Raw genomic sequence first — 21,546 nt, forward strand, 5'->3', positions numbered from 1 at the left:
AGGGTAGGGAGGGTGGGGGGAGAGAGTAGGGAGGGAGAGTAGGGAGGGAGGGTGGGGGAGAGAGTAGGGAGGGAGGGTGGGGGAGAGAGTAGGGAGGGAGGGTGGAGGGAGGGAGAGAGTAGCGAGGGAGGGTAGGGGGAGAGAGTAGCGAGGGAGGGTAGGGAGGGAGAGTAGGGAAGAAGGGTGGGGGAGAGAGTAGGGAGGGAGGGTGGAGGGAGGGAGAGAGTAGCGAGGGAGGGTAGGGAGGGAGGGTGGGGCGAGAGAGTAGGGAGGGAGGGTGGGGGGGAGAGTATGGAGGGAGGGTGGGGAGAGAGTAGGGAGGGAGGGTGGGGGGAGAGTGTAGGGAGGGAGGGAGGGTGGGGGGAGAGAGTAGCGAGGGAGGGTGGGGGGAGAGAGTAGGGAGGGAGGGTGGGGAAGAGAGTAGGGAGGGAGGGTGGGGGGGAGAGAGTAGGGAGGGAGGGTGGGGGAGAGAGTAGGGAGGGAGGGTGAGGGGAGAGAATAGGGAGGGAGGGTAGGGAGGGAGGGAGTAGGGAGGGAGGGTGGGGGGAGAGACTTGATGTAGTCGGGAGCAGTCCTGTTCACCGCTCGGAAGGTCAGTACCAGAGTCTTGAATCTGATACGGGCCGTGATGGGAAGCCAGTGGAGGGAGATGAGGAGTGGGGGGAGAGAGTAGGGAGGGAGGGTGGGGGAGAGAATAGGGAGGGAGGGTGAGGGGAGAGAATAGGGAGGGAGGGTGAGGGGAGAGAGTAGGGAGGGAGGGTGGGGGGAGAGAATAGGGAGGGAGGGTGAGGGGAGAGAGTAGGGAGGGAGGGTGGGGGAGAGAGTAGGGAGGGAGGGTGGGGGGGAGAGAGTAGGGAGGGAGGGTGGGGGAGAGAGTAGGGAGGGAGGGTGAGGGGAGAGAGTAGGGAGGGAGGGTAGGGAGGGAGGGTGGGGGGGAGAGAGTAGGTAGGGAGGGTGGGGGGAGAGAGTAGGGAGGGAGGGTGGGGGGAGAGAGTAGGGAGGGAGAGTAGGGAGGGAAGGTGGGGGGAGAGAGTAGGGAGGGAGGGTGGGGGGAGAGAGTAGGGAGGGAGGGTGGGGGGAGAGAGTAGGGAGGGAGAGTAGGGAGGGAAGGTGGGGGGAGAGAGTAGGGAGGGAGGGTGGGGGGAGAGAGTAGGGAGGGAGGGTAGGGGGAGAGAGTAGGGAGGGAGGGTGAGGGGAGAGAGTAGGGAGGGAGGGTGGGGGGAGAGAGTAGGGAGGGAGGGTGGGGGGAGAGAGTAGGGAGGGAGGGTGAGGGGAGAGAGTACATTTACATTCATTCATTTAGCAGACGCTTTTCTACAAAAGAGCACAGGTCACTGATCATAGTGGGGAGAGAGTAGGGAGGGAGGGTGGGGGGAGGGTTAGTGTGTGTGTGTGTACGTGTGTGTGTGTGTACATGTGTGTGTGTGTGTGTGTGTACGTGTGTGTGTGTGTGTGTGTGTGTGTGTGTGTGTGTCTATAGGGCCACTGGGTCACCAACAAACACACAGCATGTCTTCTATCATCCTGTATAAAACATCTTTATTTCTCCTTATTTAGTCACTAAGACACTATTTAGTTCATCACATTCAGTGGGACTGAGATCAAAGACAGGATTGTTGTTTGTCAACAATTAACCCGTTAAGGAGCAGCATCACACGTGTGCGATAGTTCGAAAGCCCCACAGAGTAACGTCACACGTGTGATTCTGAACATTCCAACCGACTATTTTCCGACAGACAAAAACGACATGACAAACGCTGTAGTACGGCTTCAAAATGTACAATTAGGAGGCTAACAAGTAACACTAGCAGGTAGTAGCATTGCTACGAGTATTATGCTAGGTTGCTAGGTAACGGAAGCTAACTAAAGCTAGCTAGCTTCCGTTTTGGAAAAATAACTCACTCTGGTGGAAGCGTCGGTAATATTTAGAGATATTAATAATATTTAATATCAGTAATATTTACATCTAAAGGTTAAAACAAAACAAACATTCTACACACAGCAATATTTACAAACACTGGGATATCAATTCCAACTGTACAGTTCAATCTTCAATGACATCTATGTGAGCACAGTGTGTGAGAGTGTGTGTGGGCTATTCTACCTGACACAGGGACACTGAGGAGCCATGAACCCTGAACCCAGGATAGAGGGGCTCAGTGAATGTGCTGTGGAATGTGTGCAGGTGGGTCAGTGTGTCAGAGGAGACTGTGTAGAAGGACAGAGTGCCGGCCGGCCAGTCCAGATACACTCCTACTCTGTGGGAGCTGGGGGGGGGGGGGCAGGTATGGCAGATCTCATCATTGTGCCAGGCAGAGTAACTGTAATCATCACAGTCCAGACTCCAGGACTTGTTATTGTATCCAAGCCTACAGTCATAACCCCTTCCTCTCCTACTGATTCCTTTATATGTCACTGCTATCTCAACCCCTCCTCCACTCCACTCTGCCTCCCAGTAACAGCGCCCAGACAGACCCTCTCTACACAGCACCTGTGGCCAGTCCTCAAATCTCTCTGGGTGACGAGGATACGGCTGCTTCTCTTCCCTCCATGTCACCTTTCTGTTCTCCTCAGACAGAGAGAGGTTTCTGTGTGCTGTGTTTGGGTCCAGTGTGAGCTCACAGGCATCTGATGGGGGAGACCAAGACACAATATATTACTGATCATCATCATTCACATTAGAATGTCTCCCTCTTCCTGCCCTCCCCCTTTCATTCTCTCTCTCCCCCTCTCTCTCCCCCTCTCTCTCTCTCTCTCTCTCTATCTCTCTATTTCTGTTCCATCCTCTCTACCCTGCTCTCTGTCCCTCCCTCTCTCTCTCTCTTCCACTCTCCCTCTCTTCCTTTCATTCTCTCATTCTGTTCTCCATCCCTCACATGCTACCTCTCTCCCTCCAAATCCCTCTTTCCATCATCCCTCATCTCCTTACCCCTGATATGCCCCCATCACTCCATCTTTCTAGGGAGGGGAGGAGAGCAGAGGGAAGAAGGGAAGAGGGGAGGAGAGGAAGGAGGGGAAGAGGGGAAGAAGGGAGGAGAGGAGGGGAGGAGGGGAGGAGAGGAAGGAGGGGAAGAAGGGAAGAGGGGAGGAGAGGAAGAGGGGAAGAGGGGAGGAGAGTAGGGGAGGAGGGGAGGAGAGGAAGAGGGGAGGAGAGCAGAGGGAGGAGGGGAAGAGGGGAGGAGAGGGAGGGGAAGAAGGGAAGAGGGGAGGAAGGGAGGAGAGGAAGAGGGGAAGAGGAGAGAAGAGGGAGGAGGGGAAGAGGGGAGGAGAGGAAGAGGGGAGGAGAGCAGAGGAGGGGAAGAGGGGAGGAGAGTAGAGGAGGGGAAGAGGGGAGGAGAGTAGAGGGAAGAGGGGAGGAGAGGAAGAGGGAAGAGGGGAGGAGAGGAGAGGGAAGAGGGGAAGAGAGGGAGGGAAAGAAGGGAAGAGGGGAGGAGGGGACGAGGGGAGGAGAGGAAGAGGAGAATAGGGAGGAGGGGAAGAGGGGAGGAGAGGGAGGAGGGGAAGAGAGGAAGAGGGGAAGAGGAGAGAAGAGGGAGGAGGGGAAGAGGGGAGGTTTGGAAGAAGGGAAGAGGGGAGGAGAGGAGGGGAAGAGGGGAGGAGAGCAGAGGGAGGAGGGGAAGAGGGGAGGAGAGCAGAGGGAGGAGGGGAAGAGGGGAGGAGAGGGAGGGGAAGAAGGGAAGAGGGGAGGAAGGGAGGAGAGGAAGAGGGGAAGAGGAGAGCAGAGGGAAGAGGGGAGGAGAGGAGAGCAGAGGAGGGGAAGAGGGGAGGAGAGTAGAGGGAAGAGGGGAGGAGAGGAAGAGGGAGGAGGGGAAGAGGAGAGGAGAGCAGAGGAGGGGAAGAGGGAAGGAGAGGAAGAGGGGAGGAGAGGAAGAGGGGAGGAGGGGAGAAGGAAGGGGACATAGCACACACAGACGTACACACAGTATTGATGTGGGTAATTGTGTTAAATTACTGCTTCTAAAAGTGTGTGTTTACAGTGTGTGTGTGTGTCCATTTTTGACAGTGTCCAAGTCACTAATGGTATTGTCCCTTGTATGACCTTGTGTACTAGAACCAAGTAGCAGTCAATACTCACGTCTCCAGGCCTTCAAAAGGCCAGGTTTGATCCAGCACTCTCCACCATGATCCACACTGTAGGGATATGCAGAGGAATGATGAAAAGACACTTCACCTGTTGATAAGTGACTTAGCAACTGACTTTCTAAGTAAACATGTTGTTTCTCTCTTATCATCAGAGGTGTATTCCAGAAAGCAGGTTTTACAAACTCTGAGCCAAACCCTGAATGAACCCTTGATGAACCCTGAGATGGGAAGCTCAGAGTTATCGCTTCCAGAACAGCTGATCTGAGTTAGTTCATTTCTAATTCACTGGAATTACATTTTAGTCATTTAGCAGACGCTCTTATCCAGAGAATTAGAAATAGAAAGGTTGTCCTTTGATGATAAATTCCAAATATGCTTTCATCAGATTTGATCCAACAACATTACTATTTTACCTATAATGCCGCAAAGTGCTGAACCATTCCAATTCATAGCATTTTGAGCTCTTGTAGCCTCTTGCACTCAATCACTTACTAGGTGATGTCAAGTAAGTGTGTGAGGGTTCAGGGCTTAGGGTTTAGGGGGGACATTGGGATTGGGCCTTAGTATCATCATTCTCTGCACAAAGGAGTCCAAAACTGAGTAAATATAATAATATTTGTAGTTAAAAACATTCGGCAAATATAACAATATGAGTCCAACATAATGTTTATATTATATGAAGCTCAAAAACTATTTTGCGCTCAAATTGATTCCATTTTCTTTTCTTGTTGAAGTCCCTAGCTACATTCACTTCAAACCGACACTAGGACCTAGGTTTGAGCTGAGCTACATTTTACAACATCTGGTTTTAGTGACCTCTCTTTCTGGAGCTAAAAACCCAGAGTTTCCCTCATCTCAGGGTTTAAAAACTCAGTTTTCACTAAACCCGCTTTCTGGAAATACAATTATGATTGTGGCTACAACCATATTGTAGATTGTAGAGTAAACATGCAGTTTTAATTGTAACATCAAGAAATGCAAGGCCTATTAACGTAATTAGATATATTCAGTGTTAAGCGACATTACCTAAAGAGGTATATAAAAAACAAACATCTCCTTACTTGAGTTTCTCCAGTCTGCAGTGTGGATCCTCCAGTCCAGCAGAGAGCAGCTTCAATCCTTTTTCTCCTGGATGATTGTAGCTCAGGTCCAGTTCCCTCAGGTGGAAGGGGTTGGACCTCAGAGCTGAGGCCAGAAAAGCACAGCCTTCCTTTGTGACCAGACAGCCTGACAGCCTGTAGAAAGAGGATCAATATTGTGACAGAATCCATCTGGGCCTCCAGAGTGAGTCAGCACAGAGGGGTTCATTTGGCAGGTACTGTCATAGCTGCACCTCCCCTCATTAGACAGAGTGACCCACGTAATCCAATATCAGAAAAGTTGAAGATGTAACTCTTTATCCTGTATAAGAATGATAGTGTTCAGCATTCCATTTGTGTAGAGAGGCCAACCCACCAGGTGAACTATAGGCAAGGTAAAGGCTTAGGTAAACAGGAAGATCCTTATCTTATCTGAGCATTTCACGTAAGTTAGCCTAAGCAGGGCCACTTTAAGACATATGCACGCACGCACGCACGCGTGCAGGATCTATGCAAGGGAGCCAATGAAAGAAGAGCCATGTGACAGACAATTCTATATATTTGTACAACATGGTTTTTGTATTGGGAATGTTGGGATGATAATAGAGAATCGAGGATAAAGAACAAGCAAGTTTGCTTGTTCAATATTTCCACTATTTTAAACAGTTATCATATTCCAAAGGAAGAAATATTAGTGCATCTAAACCAGCCAAGATAAATTAGAGTAGGCTATAGGGAAAGGAATTGCACATTTGTGTGCCAGATAATATTTCCACAAAAACTCCCCCATTAAATACAATACATCATGACAGTTTGCATGATTTGAAATGGTCACTTATTATCACACTGGTATTTAATTATCACAGCAAACAATTACTGCACTGAACTGTAAGTAAAGCAAAAATAACAAAACCTGTAATTATCACTCAAATCATTCACGTCTTCTATGCTAAACCTAGCAGTCACGTGAACGTGAATGAGGTGAACGAATCCTGTTTCCTCTACTGAGCCAATGCAACAATCCCTATGCGCTGCCACGAGAAGATGAACGAATCACTCACTGAGACGACTCGTTACTCCCCAGTCATTCTAAAGATTCGTTCAAAATAAAGGAATCGTTCACAAACGACACATCACGACTGGCCTCTTGGTTGACGTCAACATACCACTTTACAATTAATAGACGTACACAAAAATAAATAAAAATGGCCATTCCTCTGTATACGGAGGTAGTGACCAAATCAACTAATAAGTCTCCCTGTGTGAGTTCTTGTTTAAACTGTAGTTAAGCTGTAGTTCTCCTTTAGCTTTCCGGCAGAATAGACAGCATCTATCTTCCACTTTTCTAACTGTAGGAGCCATTTGTGTTTCTTATTGACATGTCATATTATTTTGGTTAGATAGAACTGTCAGAATATTTTGGACACTGGGTGGCAGTCATTGGAGGCACAGGGTTCTATATTTAGGGACACAGGTGACAGGAAGGGGCACTGGTAGAGGGAAGGGACACAGTTCTCACCAGACCAGAGAACAGACCACAGTGCACAGACCACCGATGACATTGGGAAACCTGGTATGTCAATCTACATTTTACAACTATGCATAATAAATAAGAACTAAACGGCAAATAAGGACTGGAAAATCTGATACATTGTGTCAGCATAAGATCACTCCTAAACTACCTGTGTATAATGGCAACGATATAGACGTATTGGAAAACTAGAAACATTAAGCGAGAACTCGCCCTTTTATTGGAACTTGAGCTTCAAACTGAAAAAGGTTTTTTGTATTCCACAAAACCTGGCCGCTATCCCCAATCAAGGGACATTGTCGTCACCTGCGCTGGTCTGACAGATTGGAAACCCTGAAGTTCAACGCGCAGGGAGAGTGTACTGGCAGCATCAAGCACGCTTTATTGATGCTATATAAGCCATATTGGGAAACGGCTAATATAATGGGGTTGTTCGACTGAATGCTAAAATCTTACAACAATATCGTCTGTTTGAAAGTCGTGCAGTCGGCATACAAACGTTCCTGCATTACGCCAATGAGGTCTTATGAATAATAAACAACTAAACGGCAAAGCCCTCTCCTGCTGCCTCTTCCTAGCTAGATATTTGTAACTACCTCCCGTTCCCCCTACCCTGCCTCAGTCACCTAAAATGTCATTTTACATATAAAACGGTGAAATATCAGCCTACCTGGCGAACTTGTTCCACTGAGTTGGATTCCAACTGAAGAATATCCCACCTCAGTCGCTCTTTATTAGCTAGTTACAAAATGTCCTGGTTTATACACCGCAAATATCCTGTGGTAATCCTGAGGTAAACTTCTTCTAAATTACAGTAAAAAAAACTGAAATACTTTTGTTCTGGACTGGAAAGTCATGTTTTGTTGACTTAAACTTTCAGATGTTAGCTACATTTTTCTTATCTTTGAATTTTCTGAGCAGATATACATCGCTGGTTCCGACGCCATTAGTTAATGTCGTTCTTTTTAGCAACACGGCTAACTGATCCAGAGGTGGAGATCACGTGACAGAGCATGCAAACACGTCATGCTATTGGACAATATTATCATAGTAAAATAACAGCAAGTTCTTCTGAAAAATGAAAGGGGAATTAAATGGAAGTGAAATTAACCAAATATATGCAAAAAAAACTTAGCTACCCAATACATGTATATATTTTAAAATAACAGAATGCTTATCAGTATTTATTTAATTCTGTTAGGTCATTAGATAACCATATTCTGCTCCAAAAGAGCAACATAACTGCCTGTTGGCTCTGCCTTCCGTCCTGAGAGAAGAGGAACTGCTATATTCGGATGCTGTTCGTGGATAACGGTGTTGGAACAAACGGTTAATCGTCAACACCATCATGCCTATGTATTTCTGTATTTCAACATTTTATATCTTGCTAAATATATATATATATATATTAAAGAATATATTGTGCTTATTAAAGTTATGCATTGTGCTTATTAAAGTTATGAACTTAGAAGTGTGCTCAGGCTTAAACATTGGGTCTCACACTGGGTGTGGGAAGCAGGCTGTTCTTTGTGTCTCTATCTCTTCATTTTCAGAAACAACCTTGAAACCGGGTGGAGACGGCACCCGAGCAGGTGGGACGCGTAGGCAAGAACAACTCCCTGATGCACGAGAGAACAAGCTCAACCCTTTTTTAATACTTGTGTTTCAATTGCACTGTATAAATATATGCTGGGGAGGGACAGATAGCCAGTTGGACTTCGTGAACCAGCCCAAACTCTGTTGCGGGTAGGGAAACGTAGACAACCCCAGAGCTCTGTACTTGTTGATTTCCAACTGCTGCATTAAAGCTGATATTATCGGACCTCTGCGACTCCAGACCACTCTTTCTAGAACACAGATTTGTGTCATTGAATACCATCATTACATATTGGAATAGACACATAGATTTTGAATCCTTCAAATGGTGACCCCGACGCTGAAAAGAGGGAGTCCAGAGGGTTCCGGCCCGACCGACAGATCGGGAGAGAGACCCGTACACCGGTACGAGGAGGCAGACGTAATCGTCAGAGGCGCCTCAACGTAAAAAAAAAGGTAAGCAGACACCTGTTAATTCAAAGTACTGCTATTCAGAACTGAGAACCAAATTTAAACGATTACTATGTTTCATCGTACGTAGTCAAACCAACAGTGGTGGGAAATCAACCGTTTTTGTGTTTTGTCTTTGTCCAAGGGGAGGTTAGAGTCCTCTCCAGGGGTTAGAGTCCCTAAACTCGTTGTCTTTGTCCAAGGGGAGGTTAGAGTCCTCTCCAGGGGTTAGAGTCCCTAAACTCGTTGTCTTTGTCCAAGGGGAGGTTAGAGTCCTCTCCAAGGCTTAGAGTCCCTAAACTCGTTGTCTTTGTCCAAGGGGAGGTTAGAGTCATCTCCAGGGGTTAGAGTCCCTAAACTCGTCTTTGTCCAAGGGGAGGTTAGAGTCCTCTCCCGGGGTTAGAGTCCCTAAACTCGTTGTCTTTGTCCAAGGGGAGGTTAGAGTCCTCTCCCGGGGTTAGAGTCCCTAAACTCGTTGTCTTTGTCCAGAGGGAGGTTAGAGTGCTCTCCAAGGGTTAGAGTCCCTGAACTCGTTGTCTTTGTCCAGAGGGAGGTTAGAGTCCTCTCCAAGGGTTAGAGTCCCTGAACTCGTTGTCTTTGTCCAGAGGGAGGTTAGAGTGCTCTCCAAGGGTTAGAGTCCCTGAACTCGTTGTCTTTTTCCAGAGGGAGGTTAGAGTCCTCTCCAAGGGTTAGAGTCCCTGAACTCGTTGTCTTTGTCCAGAGGGAGGTTAGAGTCCTCTCCAGGGGTTAGAGTCCCTGAACACTGTCTATTTGTGTGGAGTCAGATTGAGTTTAATAAAAAGAGAGGAGTGTGGTGTGTCTTTTCTTTGTCCTCTCCGGTACAAGAGGGTTACAGAATTGAATTGATGTGAAAAAGTAATATTTGTGTGGAGTCGGGTTGAGTTGAACGGTATTTTAAACAGATCTGTCGTTCTTTAAAAAATAAAATAAAAAATAAAAATATCCACTAGGTGTCCTCCAAGGACCATAATTGCCTTCAGTGCAAAATCTAACAAGTTGTCAAATTGTGAGATCACTAACTTTTATCAATCTCGTGCTTTTTTCTTTGACCAAGAAGTTACAGAAATCCCGAGGAGAGTTGGAGAAAGGTGGGGGCTAAAAGAGTCCAGTTACGTTGAGATCTTACAAAGGTGATCCCTGAGGGTATACCCCTGGTTTATAAATTGGTTCTAATACAATTGGAAGAGTTATACTAGAGCAAAATTAAGTGAATAGACGGTAAACGCTAAACAGCTGTGTTGGTCAAAGAATGGTTTGAGGAAATGTATGTGAAAAATTGTGAGGAAGCAATTGGAAAGTTACATAAAGGATTGGTTTAGAGAGGATCATGGAAGGTTATGAAATAAAACAAGAACGTTTTGTGGATGTGAAGAGATGATTGGTTTAAACACTGATGTTTTGAAGAGGAAACTATGAATATACTTTGATGGTATATGGGATAACATTTTAAGTCAAAATAGTAAAATCTAGGGTTTTTAAGAGTTTTGATAAAGGTATTAGATATAATGTGGTTAAAAATGAGAAAGAGAACATAACTAAATGTACTTTTATTTGGAGTTTAATTGTAATTTGGTTTTAAGTTTTATTTGAGAGTTTTATCAGAGCCTGGCATACTGTTTGGGATAAACAGTTAGGCTGTGATAATGTTGTATTAATAAATGGTATTAGTGCATGAAGAGGGTTATTATAACATTCAGTTCTGAAATAATTTGGGAACACTCATCAAGTCTGATAAATTGTGGTTATGATGGTTTGAGCTAATTGGCTCGTTTTGAACTGCAGCAAAACGAGTTATGAAGTTCTACCTATCTGACCTTTATAGAAAATATATTTGGGAAAAATGTTTGGTTAATAGCTACATTAAGAACATTATTTGGTCTATATTTCATTTAAGAAGCATACGGATTCTGGTTTGGCATAATGAAAATTGCTTTTATCATATCTTTGATAAAAAGAGGTGTGATTTGGTAAAATAGAGAATCTAAAACAATATTGGTCTTAAACTTAACTGTTTTAAAAGACAGAAAAGGTTTTTTGGAGTGAAAGAAATTAGACTAACAGTTGATTTTCTAAAGAAGGGAACAAAGAAACAGATTGTCATTTCTGGGCATGACTAATAGGAGTTGAATATGGGGGCTCGTTATTAGATGCTGTTACATGTTATCTTTAGTGATCAATATTATCTTTAGTGATCTGTGCAAATGACCAATACAAGTGTGTTCTACTTCCTACAGAGCAGCGTTGCACCTGACACTTAAGGCCGAAATATACTTTCCGCTATGTACGTGTACACATGCTGAATGGCTGCAGCACGTATCCTGCGTTCGTTTGGTGCCTACTTTAAGCACGTCTCCCTGGCCCTTAAATGTACGCATACGCAAGGTGCAATACCGACAGAAATCGTGGGCCAGTATACTATCCCTGCATCTCAGATGGAATGCTACCATCAACCTACCCAGACGCTCCCATGTCACCCCGCTCTTCATCTCCCTCCACTGGCTACCCATCACGGCCCGCATCAGATTCAAGACCCTGGTACTGACCTTCCGAGCGGAGAACGGGACTGCGCCTGCCTACATCCAGTCTCTCCTCCAGCCTTACACCCCTACCCGCCACCTACGGTCTTCTTCTGACAACCGTCTGGTGGCCCCACCTCTCAAGAGCACCCGCTCCCAACCCAAGCTCTTCTCCTGTCTGGCCTCCCAATGGGGGAATCACCTCCTCACCTCCATCAGAGACACTGACTGTCTCCCCACCTTCAAGAAAAGGCTAAAGACGCACTTGTTCCGAAAGTACACCAGCACTTAAAGATTTGTTAGTTGTAACTGATTTACAGTTAGGTCCATAAATATTTGGACATTGACACAATTTTCATCATTTTGGCTCTGTATACCACCACAATGGATCTGAAAGAATACATGTAAATGGACCATCCTCTGAAGTAAAAATAGCAGGTTACAGAGTAGTATTATACACCAAGCACACTTCTTGCTATTCCTAATCCGAAACCCTTCATGCAGTGGAAGAGGCGCCAACCATAGGGACTGACGTGGAAATTGACACCATACTGTTGAAACGATGACGATGGGTATGATTATGGATTTATCTGATTGAAAATGAAATTTTGAAAATGTTCACCCCTTTTAGTGTTATTTTATATTACTGGGAACCATATGTTAAGCTGTTGACTTATTATAGTTGAGCTTAGTATTATTACCACTACTGTACAATAATATGAGGAATAGTATATCTTAACCCTTGTGTTGGAGCCATTATACAACTTTGTTTTGTTTTATTTATATACCACATTGGTGATGCTAATAAATGGGCAGTTTTATGTTTGAGCACTGGGTGGAGCATTGTCTTTGGGAAGGCATATAGGTAATTAACAGCCAGGGATACACAGGTGTGTGGCTAGGTGGAAAAGCATACAGCTTTTCACCGTGTCAGGTTTGTGTGTCATTGTTTGATTTGTGTGCAAAAGAAAATGAATGGAACTAATCCAAAAATTAAATGAAATGGACTGTATTGCTGGTGCTACCGTGAGCAGGCCGTCAGCACAGAAATGCAGACATATTGTGGACATTGATTATTGGCACGCAGAACACGCGTCCAAGCAAGTGCTTCCCTGGTCCCACCTCATTGGCCTAATGTAAGAGTTGGTAAAAGACTCTACACCTTGTGTTGTCATAAGGGTCAAACATGACTGCTATTATATTTAACAGCAGAGAAAACCCCCAAATAGTTTTTTTTTTTACCCAACTTCAAATGTCTTACTTTTCCTAGTGACCCCAACATTTGGAACTCTGATTATCTGTGTTCAACATCCATTTGCACATTTTATTTCCATCTCTACCTCTTGATGCATGATTATGCTTTGCTTATGGTCTGCACCTCTCTTAGTCACCGACCACCTCTGGAGAAGTGGAACTCTCACTGAATTGCTCCTCCCAGGCTTTCTTAAATGTTTTAACTATGAGTTTTCCTGAGTTTTTTCTTGTCTTCCTTGAGGGTTTAGGTTGGTTTAGGTGCAGTTCTATGGGCCCTCTGTGACATTGCTTGTAGAAAGGGCTATACAAATAACATTGATTTGAACACAATGACACGGTAGTCAGTAACTAATGTGAAATATTAACCTGTCTGAGAAGCTGATGTCACTGGGCTGGATTGTACCTGTGGAATATTCTATCTCTTGTCATATACTGAGACATCGTGTGGTCATCCTGAGGTATTTCTATTATGATTATAAGAAGAATTATAAACACTATTACCCTCTGGAGGTAGAAATAAAGAATATCAGTGTAATTTTCCTCTCAAACACCAAGAAGGTTTGATTAGTCAGAGGACTGTCTGTTCAGGTTGGCTGACTTTACTTTTATCTCAAATGGAATCGTACCAAACTATTGTGTCAGAAATTGTACATGCAGTGCACCTTTTTCTTTCCTTTTTAAAAAGTGGAGAAGGACCATTTTGAGGGAGGAACAGAAGGGTAACATTTGCAGTGGCCTCTTAAATTTTACCCTTCTGTTCCTCACAAAATCGTCATAGTAGTACAGTACACCAAGAAAGTATTACATATTACATCCAATAGCAGGTCTGTCAGTATACCAAGCAGCATACGTTTCTGGCTATTTCTGACACACAACCCTTGATGCAGGGATAGTGGTGTCAAGCACAGGGACAACAGTACACTAGCAGACAGATACAAAACACAATGCCATGTCAATCTACAATAACATAATGAAGTAGTATGTCTTAAAGAGATTCCTGTCCCACCCTGATCTGTTTCACTCATCTCCTGTTTGTCTCCACCCCCTCCAGGTGTCTCCCATCTTCCTTCCTACCATCATTTATCCCTGTGTTTTCTGTTTGGGGTCAGTTCTTCTTGTTTGTCAAGCCTACAGTACCAGCATGTTTTTCTCTACCTCCTTTAGTCTTTTCTGCCTCTTAGTTCCCCTGGTCCTTACATCCTGCCTGCCCTGACTTCGAGTCTGCCTGCTGCCCTGTACCTGAATGACTCTGCCTTGTGGATGACAAACCTAGCCTGCCCTGAATATTCTTTGTCCGGCTCCCTTGTACCTTTAATAGACCACAAACTCACAACCAGTGTGTGGTGTGTGATTCAGTGCGTGGTGTGATTATAACTGTGGTTGTGTTATGTTGAACAGATATGCAGACCTGAACCACAAATAGTTTACAATAAAGTCCAAAAGAAAACACACCTTGTGTTATAATTATGCAAAGAGACGCTCACTGATGAGGCTGGGACTACGCCTACATAAAACCTTTACCGGCATTTAAAATTTCGTTTAAGTTGCTTGGCAGATTTTGTTTGTGATAACGAGCCAGGCCACCTAAAGCTATGTAGCTAATGATGAATATAAAGTTATGTTACCTCAATGTTAACTCATGTGAGCCGCATATCTCTCCCGACTTAATAAAGCTAAGTTAAACACTGCGGTACCGCGCTCCTTCACTTGGGTGAGAGAGACAGATATGAAAGCAGAGACCGAGTACTAATGCGCCTCTAAGAAAAGAAAAAAACTAATGTATTAAATGGGCTGCATTGCCATAAGCACACTGCACTACTTTGAGAGTGCTAATTTTTAGTTCAAATACACAGTTACAGATCAAATTTAACTTTTTACCGAGTCAAACCCTACTGCTTGTGTGTTTTGAGTGGTCTGGTCTTGACCCGGTATCGCCCTGACTTGGTCTTGGACTTGACTCAGTATAGCCCAGTCTTGGTCTTAGTCTTGACCCTTTCTCGACCCCTCAAAGTGTTGGTCTTGTCTCGGTCTCGATACACCTTGGTCTCGGTTTAGGTGATCTTGACTACAACACTGTCTCCTGGTTGTGTCATGTTGAACATGAATACAGACCTCAGTGTCTCCAGCTTGCAGAGTGGATTCCCCAGTCCAGCAGAGAGCAGCTTCATGCCGGCATCCTTCAGATCATTGTTATTTAGATCCAGTTGTCTCAGGAATGAGGTTGACTTCAGAGCTGAGCTCAGAGAAGCACATCCTTCCTCTGTGATGTGACAGCCTGACAGCCTGTAGAAGGTAATCATGATATGGATTACTAACACTACTATCTTCTAGAGGTAGAAATAAAGAAAATCAGTCTGATCATTTCCTATGGGTGTTGTGGTGAGTTACTGTTGCAAGCTGAAACCAACAGGGGGGACAAGGTGTTCTCATATAGAGCTTCTCTCCTCTAGAACAGACTTCATGTTTCAATCAGGGAGGCTGGCACTGTCTAGGTGTTTAGGGTTACATCAAGAGCACTGAGTTGGAACTGTGATTATCTGTGTTCAACATCCATTTGCACATTTTATTTCCATCTCTACTCTTGATGCATGATTATGCTTTGCTTATGGTCTGCACCTCTCTTAGTCACCGACCACCTCTGGAGAAGTGGAACTCTCACTGAATTGCTCCTCCCAGGCTTTCTTAAATGTTTTAACTATGAGTTTTCATGAGTTTTTCCTTGTCTTCCTTGAGGGTTTAGGTTGGTTTAGGTGCAGTTCTATAGGCCCTCTGTGACATTGCTTGTAGAAAGGGCTATACAAATAACATTGATTTGAACACAATGACACGGTAGTCAGTAACCAATGTGAAATATTAACCTGTCTGAGAAGCTGATGTCACTGGGCTGGATTGTACCTGTGGAATATTCTATCTCTTGTCGTATACTGAGACATCATGTGGTCATCCTGAGGTATTTCTATTATGATTATAAGAAGAATTATAAACACTATTACCCTCTGGAGGTAGAAATAAAGAATATCAGTTGGAGGACTGTCTGTTCAGGTTGGCTGACTTTACTTTTATCTCAAATGGAATCGTACCAAACTATAGTGTCAGAAATTGTGCATGCAGTGCATCTTTTTCTTTCCTTTTTAAAAAGTGGAGAAGGACCATTTTGAGGGAGGAACAGAAGGGTAACATTTGCAGTGGCCTCTTAAATTTTACCCTTCAGTTCCTCACAAAATCGTCATAGTAGTACAATACACCAAGAAAGTATTACATATTACATCCAGTAGCAGGTCTGTCAGTATACCACACAGCATACATTTCTGGCTATTTCTGACACACAACCCTTGATGCAGGGATAGTGGTGTCAAGCACAGGGACAACAATACACTAGCAGACAGATACAAAACACAATGCCATGTCAATCTACAATAACATAATGAAGTAGTATGTCTTAAATAGATTCCTGTTCCACCCTGATCTGTTTCACCCATCTCATGTTTGTCTCCACCCCCTCCAGGTGTCTCCCATCTTCCTTCCTACCCTCATTTATCCCTGTGTTTTCTGTTTGGGGTCAGTTCTTCTTGTTTGTCAAGCCTACAGTACCAGCATGTTTTTCTCTACCTCCTTTAGTCTTTTCTGCCTCTTAGTTCCCCTGGTCCTTACATCCTGCCTGCCCTGACTTCGAGTCTGCCTGCTGCCCTGTACCTGAATGACTCTGCCTTGTGGATGACAAACCTAGCCTGCCCTGAATATTCTTTGTCCGGCCCCCTTGTACCTTTAATAGACCACAAACTCACAACCAGTGTGTGGTGTGATTATAACTGTGGTTGTGTCATGTTGAACAGATATGCAGACCTGAACCACAAATAGTTTACAATAACGTCCAAAAGAAAACACACCTTGTGTTATAATTATGCAAAGAGACGCTCACTGATGAGGCTGGGACTAGGCCTACATAAAACCTTTACCGGCATTTAAAATTTTGTTTAAGTTGCTTGGCAGATTTTGTTTGTGATAACGAGCCAGGCCACCTAAAGCTATGTAGCTAATGATGAATATAAAGTTATGTTACCTCAACGTTAACTCATGTCAGCTGCATATCTCTCCCGACTTAATAAAGCTAAGTTAAACACTGCGGTACCGCGCTCCTTCACTTGGGTGAGAGAGACAGATATGAAAGCAGAGACCGAGTACTAATGCGCCTCTAAGAAAAGAAAAAAACTAATGTATTAAATGGGCTGCATTGCCATAAGCACACTGCACTACTTTGAGAGTGCTAATTTTTAGTTCAAATACACAGTTACAGATCAAATTTAACTTTTTACCGAGTCAAACCCTACTGCTTGTGTGTTTTGAGTGGTCTGGTCTTGACCCGGTATCGCCCTGACTTGGTCTTGGACTTGACTCAGTATAGCCCAGTCTTGGTCTTAGTCTTGACCCTTTCCCGACCCCTCAAAGTGTTGGTCTTGTCTCGGTCTCGATACACCTTGGTCTCGGTTTAGGTGATCTTGACTACAACACTGTCTCCTGGTTGTGTCATGTTGAACATGAATACAGACCTCAGTGTCTCCAGCTTGCAGAGTGGATTCCCCAGTCCAGCAGAGAGCAGCTTCATGCCTGAATCCCCCAGGTTGTTGTTACTCAAGTCCAGCTCTGTCAGATCTGAGGAGGGGAGAGCTGAGGCCAGCGCTTCACAGCACCGTTCTGAGAGGTTACAGTCATTCAGCCTAATAACATAAGGAGAACATGAGACATCATCAGTTACGTTTTGTATTATAGGAACATACGGTAATCAAACACTATCACAATATGTGCTGTTGTAATATTATCATTTAAAAAATCAAATTCCTAATACATACAGAGCAGCTTTGGAGTTTTTGACCACTGGCAGCAGCCTCAGAAGACCTTCCTCTGATCTGGAGTATTTCTTCAGGTCAAACACGTCCATCTCCTCTTCTGAAGTCAGCAACACAAAGACCAGAGCTGACCACTGTGTAGATGAGAGCTTCTTCTCACTGGAGAGACTTCCTGAGCTCAGGTAGTGTTGGATCTCCTCCACCAGAGAATGGTCATTCAGTTCATTCAGACAGTGGAACAGATTCATGCATCTCTCTGGAGAGGAATTCTCTCTGATCTTCTCTTTGATGTACTTGACTGTTTTCTCATGGCTCTGTGTGTTGCTTCTTGTCTGAGTCAGTAGGCCTTGTAAGTCAGTCTGGTTGGACTCCTTTGAGAGACCCAGGAGGAAGCGGAGGAAAAGGTCCAGTTGTCCATTCTTACTCTGCAAGGCCTTGTCCACAGCACTCTTGTAGAATCGGACTTCTGGTTTCTCTCTGAAAAGAGCCAACAGTTTGTTGGAACTGGAAGGTACTGGATTCTTAGACATCAGATTCTCATCGTTGTTGATGAATGAGAGAAACACAAACACAGCAGCCAGAAACTCCTGAAAGCTCAGATGGACAAAGCAGAACACCTTCTTCTGGAAGACTTTACAATCCTCTCTGAAGATCTGTGTGAACACTCCTGAGTACACTGAGGCATCACGGACATCAATTCCACACTCTGTCAGGTCTTTCTCATAGAAAATCAGGTTGCCTTTGATCAGATGGTGGAAGGCCAGTTTTGCCAGTGACTGAATACTCTGAATGCTGTCTTCATCCCAGTCTGAATCTGTCTCAGTTTTCCCAGCATACTTCACTTTCTTTTGTATGGTCTGCAACACCAGAAACTGTGTGTACATCTCAGTCAGGGTCTTGGGCATCTTCTCTTTCTTCTCTGTTTTCAGCATGTGCTCTAGGACAGTCACACACATTAGGGAGAAGACTGGAATGTGGCACATGATGTAAAGAGTCCTTGATGCCTTGATGTGTGAGATGATTCTCTCGGCCAGGATCTCATCACTGCATCTCTTCATGATGTACTCATCCTTCTGTGGGTCATTGAACCCTCGTACCTCTGTCACCCGGTTAACACACTCAGAAGGGATCTGATTGGCTGCTGCAGGTCGAGTGGTGATCCAGATGAGAGCAGAGGGAAGCAGGTTTCCTCTGATCAGGTTGGTCAGCAGCACATCCACTGAGGTGGACTCTGTGACATCACAGCACCTCTTATTCTTCTTGAAGGCTAAGGGCAGTCGACACTCATCCAGACCGTCAAAGACAAACAGAACGTTGTAATTGGAGATTCCAGATTCTCTCATTTCCATGGAAAAGTAATGTAGAAGATCCATCAAACTGAACTTTTCTCTATCCAACAAATTCAGCTCTCGAAACGGGAGAGGAAAGATGAACTGGATTTCCTGATTGGCTAGTCCCTCAGCCCAATCTGTGATGAACTTCTGCACAGAGACAGTTTTTCCGATGCCAGCAACTCCTTTTGTCAGAACAATTCTGATACATGTGTCTCGTCCAGCTGAGGGTTTAAAGATGTTGTTGCATGTGATGGCAGTTTCTGTTTTTGCTGATTTCCTGGATGCTGTCTCAATCTGTCTCACCTCATGTTCTTTATTGACCTCTCCACTCTCACCCTCTGTAATGTAGAGATCTGTGTAGATCTTATTGAGAAGAGTTGCGTTTCCTTTTTTAGCTATGCCCTCAAAAACTTCTTGAAACTTCTCTTTCAGTTTCAGTTTGAAATGATCGATTAATTCAAGAACACCTGGATAAAACAAACATTTTATATTTATTAACATACCTATACAATGCAAGCCTTCTAACTGACAACACTCTCTCTTAAAGCTGTACAATAATACTACTGCTAATATCTTCATAACTCAACATATGAAGTGGATGTTGCTTTTGAATACAGAATTATTTAGAGACAGGAAGAGTCAAGTGCTGCATTGTGTCAAAGTCAGGTCTACAGTTTGTTGTGTGTGTTGATTGTTTGCCTGTAGCTATGCAGGTTTGACTCTCCCATTTCGACTTGTGTTGGTTGACAAAATTATTATTACTGATGAGATGAAATGGACGTTATTTTCCCGAGGTACCTTTTTTCCTGACATACAGTATATGAGCAGTGTTGTACCTGCTGTATAATATAGACTATAAAGACATACACTAACAATACATCATATGGTTTAGTCCTGAGCCTAAGGTTAATGTAGGACTGTAATGAACAGTGTTGTACCTGCTGTAAAATATACAATACATCATATGGTTTAGTCCTGAGCCTAATGTTAATGTAGGACTGTAATGAACAGTGTTGTACCTGCTGTAAAATATAGACTAGACATACACCAACAGTACATCATATGGTTTAGTCCTGAGCCTAATGTTAATGTAGGACTGTAATGAACAGTGTTGTATCTGCGGTATAATATAGACTAGACATACACCAACAGTACATCATATGGTTTAGTCCTGAGCCTAATGTTAATGTAGGGCTGTAATGAACAGTGTTGTATCTTCTGTATAATATAGACTAGACATACACCAACAGTACATCATATGGTTTAGTCCTGAGCCTAATGTTAATGTAGGGCTGTAATGAACAGTGTTGTATCTGCGGTATAATATAGACTAGACATACACCAACAGTACATCATATGGTTTAGTCCTGAGCCTAATGTTAATGTAGGGCTGTAATGAACAGGGAGACTAAAGAGGGTTTGTACTGTTGAGCATGAGGGGCTGAGCTGTTACTCTATCAAGCCCGTTGGCTGATGGCTTTGGAAAGGCAGGCTCAAAAAATAATAAAAGAAAGCAAGTTCAAAATACAGGCTCACCATTGTCTTCACCACTCCTGTTTGTCTCTCGCTCTTTGTCTTCATAGAGTTGTCTGAAGAAATGAAATAATCATGTCAATATTGTTTTTGATTTGAACAGAAATGACAGGTTTGCTGCTTTGAGGTTATGCCTCACTTACTGTAAGCATACAAAGTATTTTCCACTGTCAAAATGATTGTATACTTCATTATTGTAATGTCTAATTTACATTTACTCATTTAGCAGACACTCTTATCCAGAGCGACTCCTGTCCTTGTAAGTACAGGGACATTCCCCCCGAGGCAAGTAGGGTGAAGTGCCTTGCCCAAGGACACACCGTCATTTGGCAATCGAACTGGTAACCTTCAGATTACGAGCCCGACTCCCTAACCGCTCAGCCACCTGACTCCCCGTCTTATGATACCACATTAAAATACATGTTTACTGTCTTACGTTGGTGAGGAGGTGCTTTGCTGTGGGATCAGGGATGCTTCCTCTGAAACAGAAAGGTTGGTGTGTAACTTGTCTGAATGGGCGGAGACGCCACCATGTATCAGCAGCAGGAGTTCAGAACAGAAGGAGGCTCCTTGCTGATGCTCAATGGCACAGTACAGTATATCATATATTGTAGCCTAGACATTGTTTTATTTGTATTTTCTTACTTTGTAATTGATACTTGTGAGAACACAAGCCAACACACACACACACATTACTTGTGATATGAATATTTCCAACAATATTACTCTAAGCTCTCTATAGCATACATATACTGCCTATGCTTCATCTTTTACCATGACAGTCTATTTCATCATGATCATTTCTTATGTACCATGACAGTCTATTTGATCATGATCATTTCTTATGTACCATGACAGTCTATTTCATCATGATCATTTCTTAAGTACCATGAGGCTCTGAGGGGTTTCCACCAGGAGCAGCAGCATGGCCTCCAGTCTCAGTCGTGTTGGAGGAACCCTGGACTTCCTGAGGAAGACAGGAAGTTGAACTGTTCCCACCAGCCTCCTCAGCACCACTGACACCTGTGAGGAGAGAGAAGACAGGAAGAGTCAGGGCTGTCTCATCCTCTCAGGTGTTCCACTCTGTGGAGCTGTGGGTGACATGTAAGGATCCTGTCCTGTGTCTGTGCTGGGTTTCCTGTCCTGTGTGGACTGGGGTTGGTGTTAGCGTGCTGGACTACCACTAATATAATGTCACCTTGTTTAGTTAAGAGAAGGGTGTCAGTCGTCCTTACAGTGTCTGCAGTCCTAAGTGATAGATACACATGCAGACTAACACTGCCGACACAGAAAGGAGGGCAACAT

General features: G+C 44.3%; 1 protein-coding gene across 1 annotated transcript in view; it reads right to left on the minus strand.

Moving 5' to 3' along the window:
• Positions 1-1,522: 1,522 nt before the first annotated feature.
• The window catches only part of LOC134017800 (NACHT, LRR and PYD domains-containing protein 12-like), an 88,696-nt gene continuing 68,672 nt past the window's right edge, over positions 1,523-21,546 (minus strand). The window contains exons 5-13 of the mRNA XM_062457831.1: positions 21,130-21,264; positions 20,678-20,720; positions 20,245-20,297; positions 17,378-19,175; positions 17,078-17,245; positions 14,643-14,813; positions 5,145-5,318; positions 4,076-4,131; positions 1,523-2,628 (exon numbers count right to left, since the gene is read on the minus strand). Of these exons, the coding sequence (XP_062313815.1) occupies positions 2,096-2,628; positions 4,076-4,131; positions 5,145-5,318; positions 14,643-14,813; positions 17,078-17,245; positions 17,378-19,175; positions 20,245-20,297; positions 20,678-20,720; positions 21,130-21,264 (3,131 nt within the window). The 3' untranslated portion in view covers positions 1,523-2,095. The remainder of the gene's footprint in view (positions 2,629-4,075; positions 4,132-5,144; positions 5,319-14,642; positions 14,814-17,077; positions 17,246-17,377; positions 19,176-20,244; positions 20,298-20,677; positions 20,721-21,129; positions 21,265-21,546) is intronic.

Source organism: Osmerus eperlanus, chromosome 3, assembly GCF_963692335.1.
Source record: "Osmerus eperlanus chromosome 3, fOsmEpe2.1, whole genome shotgun sequence".
Classification (NCBI taxonomy): Eukaryota; Metazoa; Chordata; class Actinopteri; order Osmeriformes; family Osmeridae; genus Osmerus; species Osmerus eperlanus.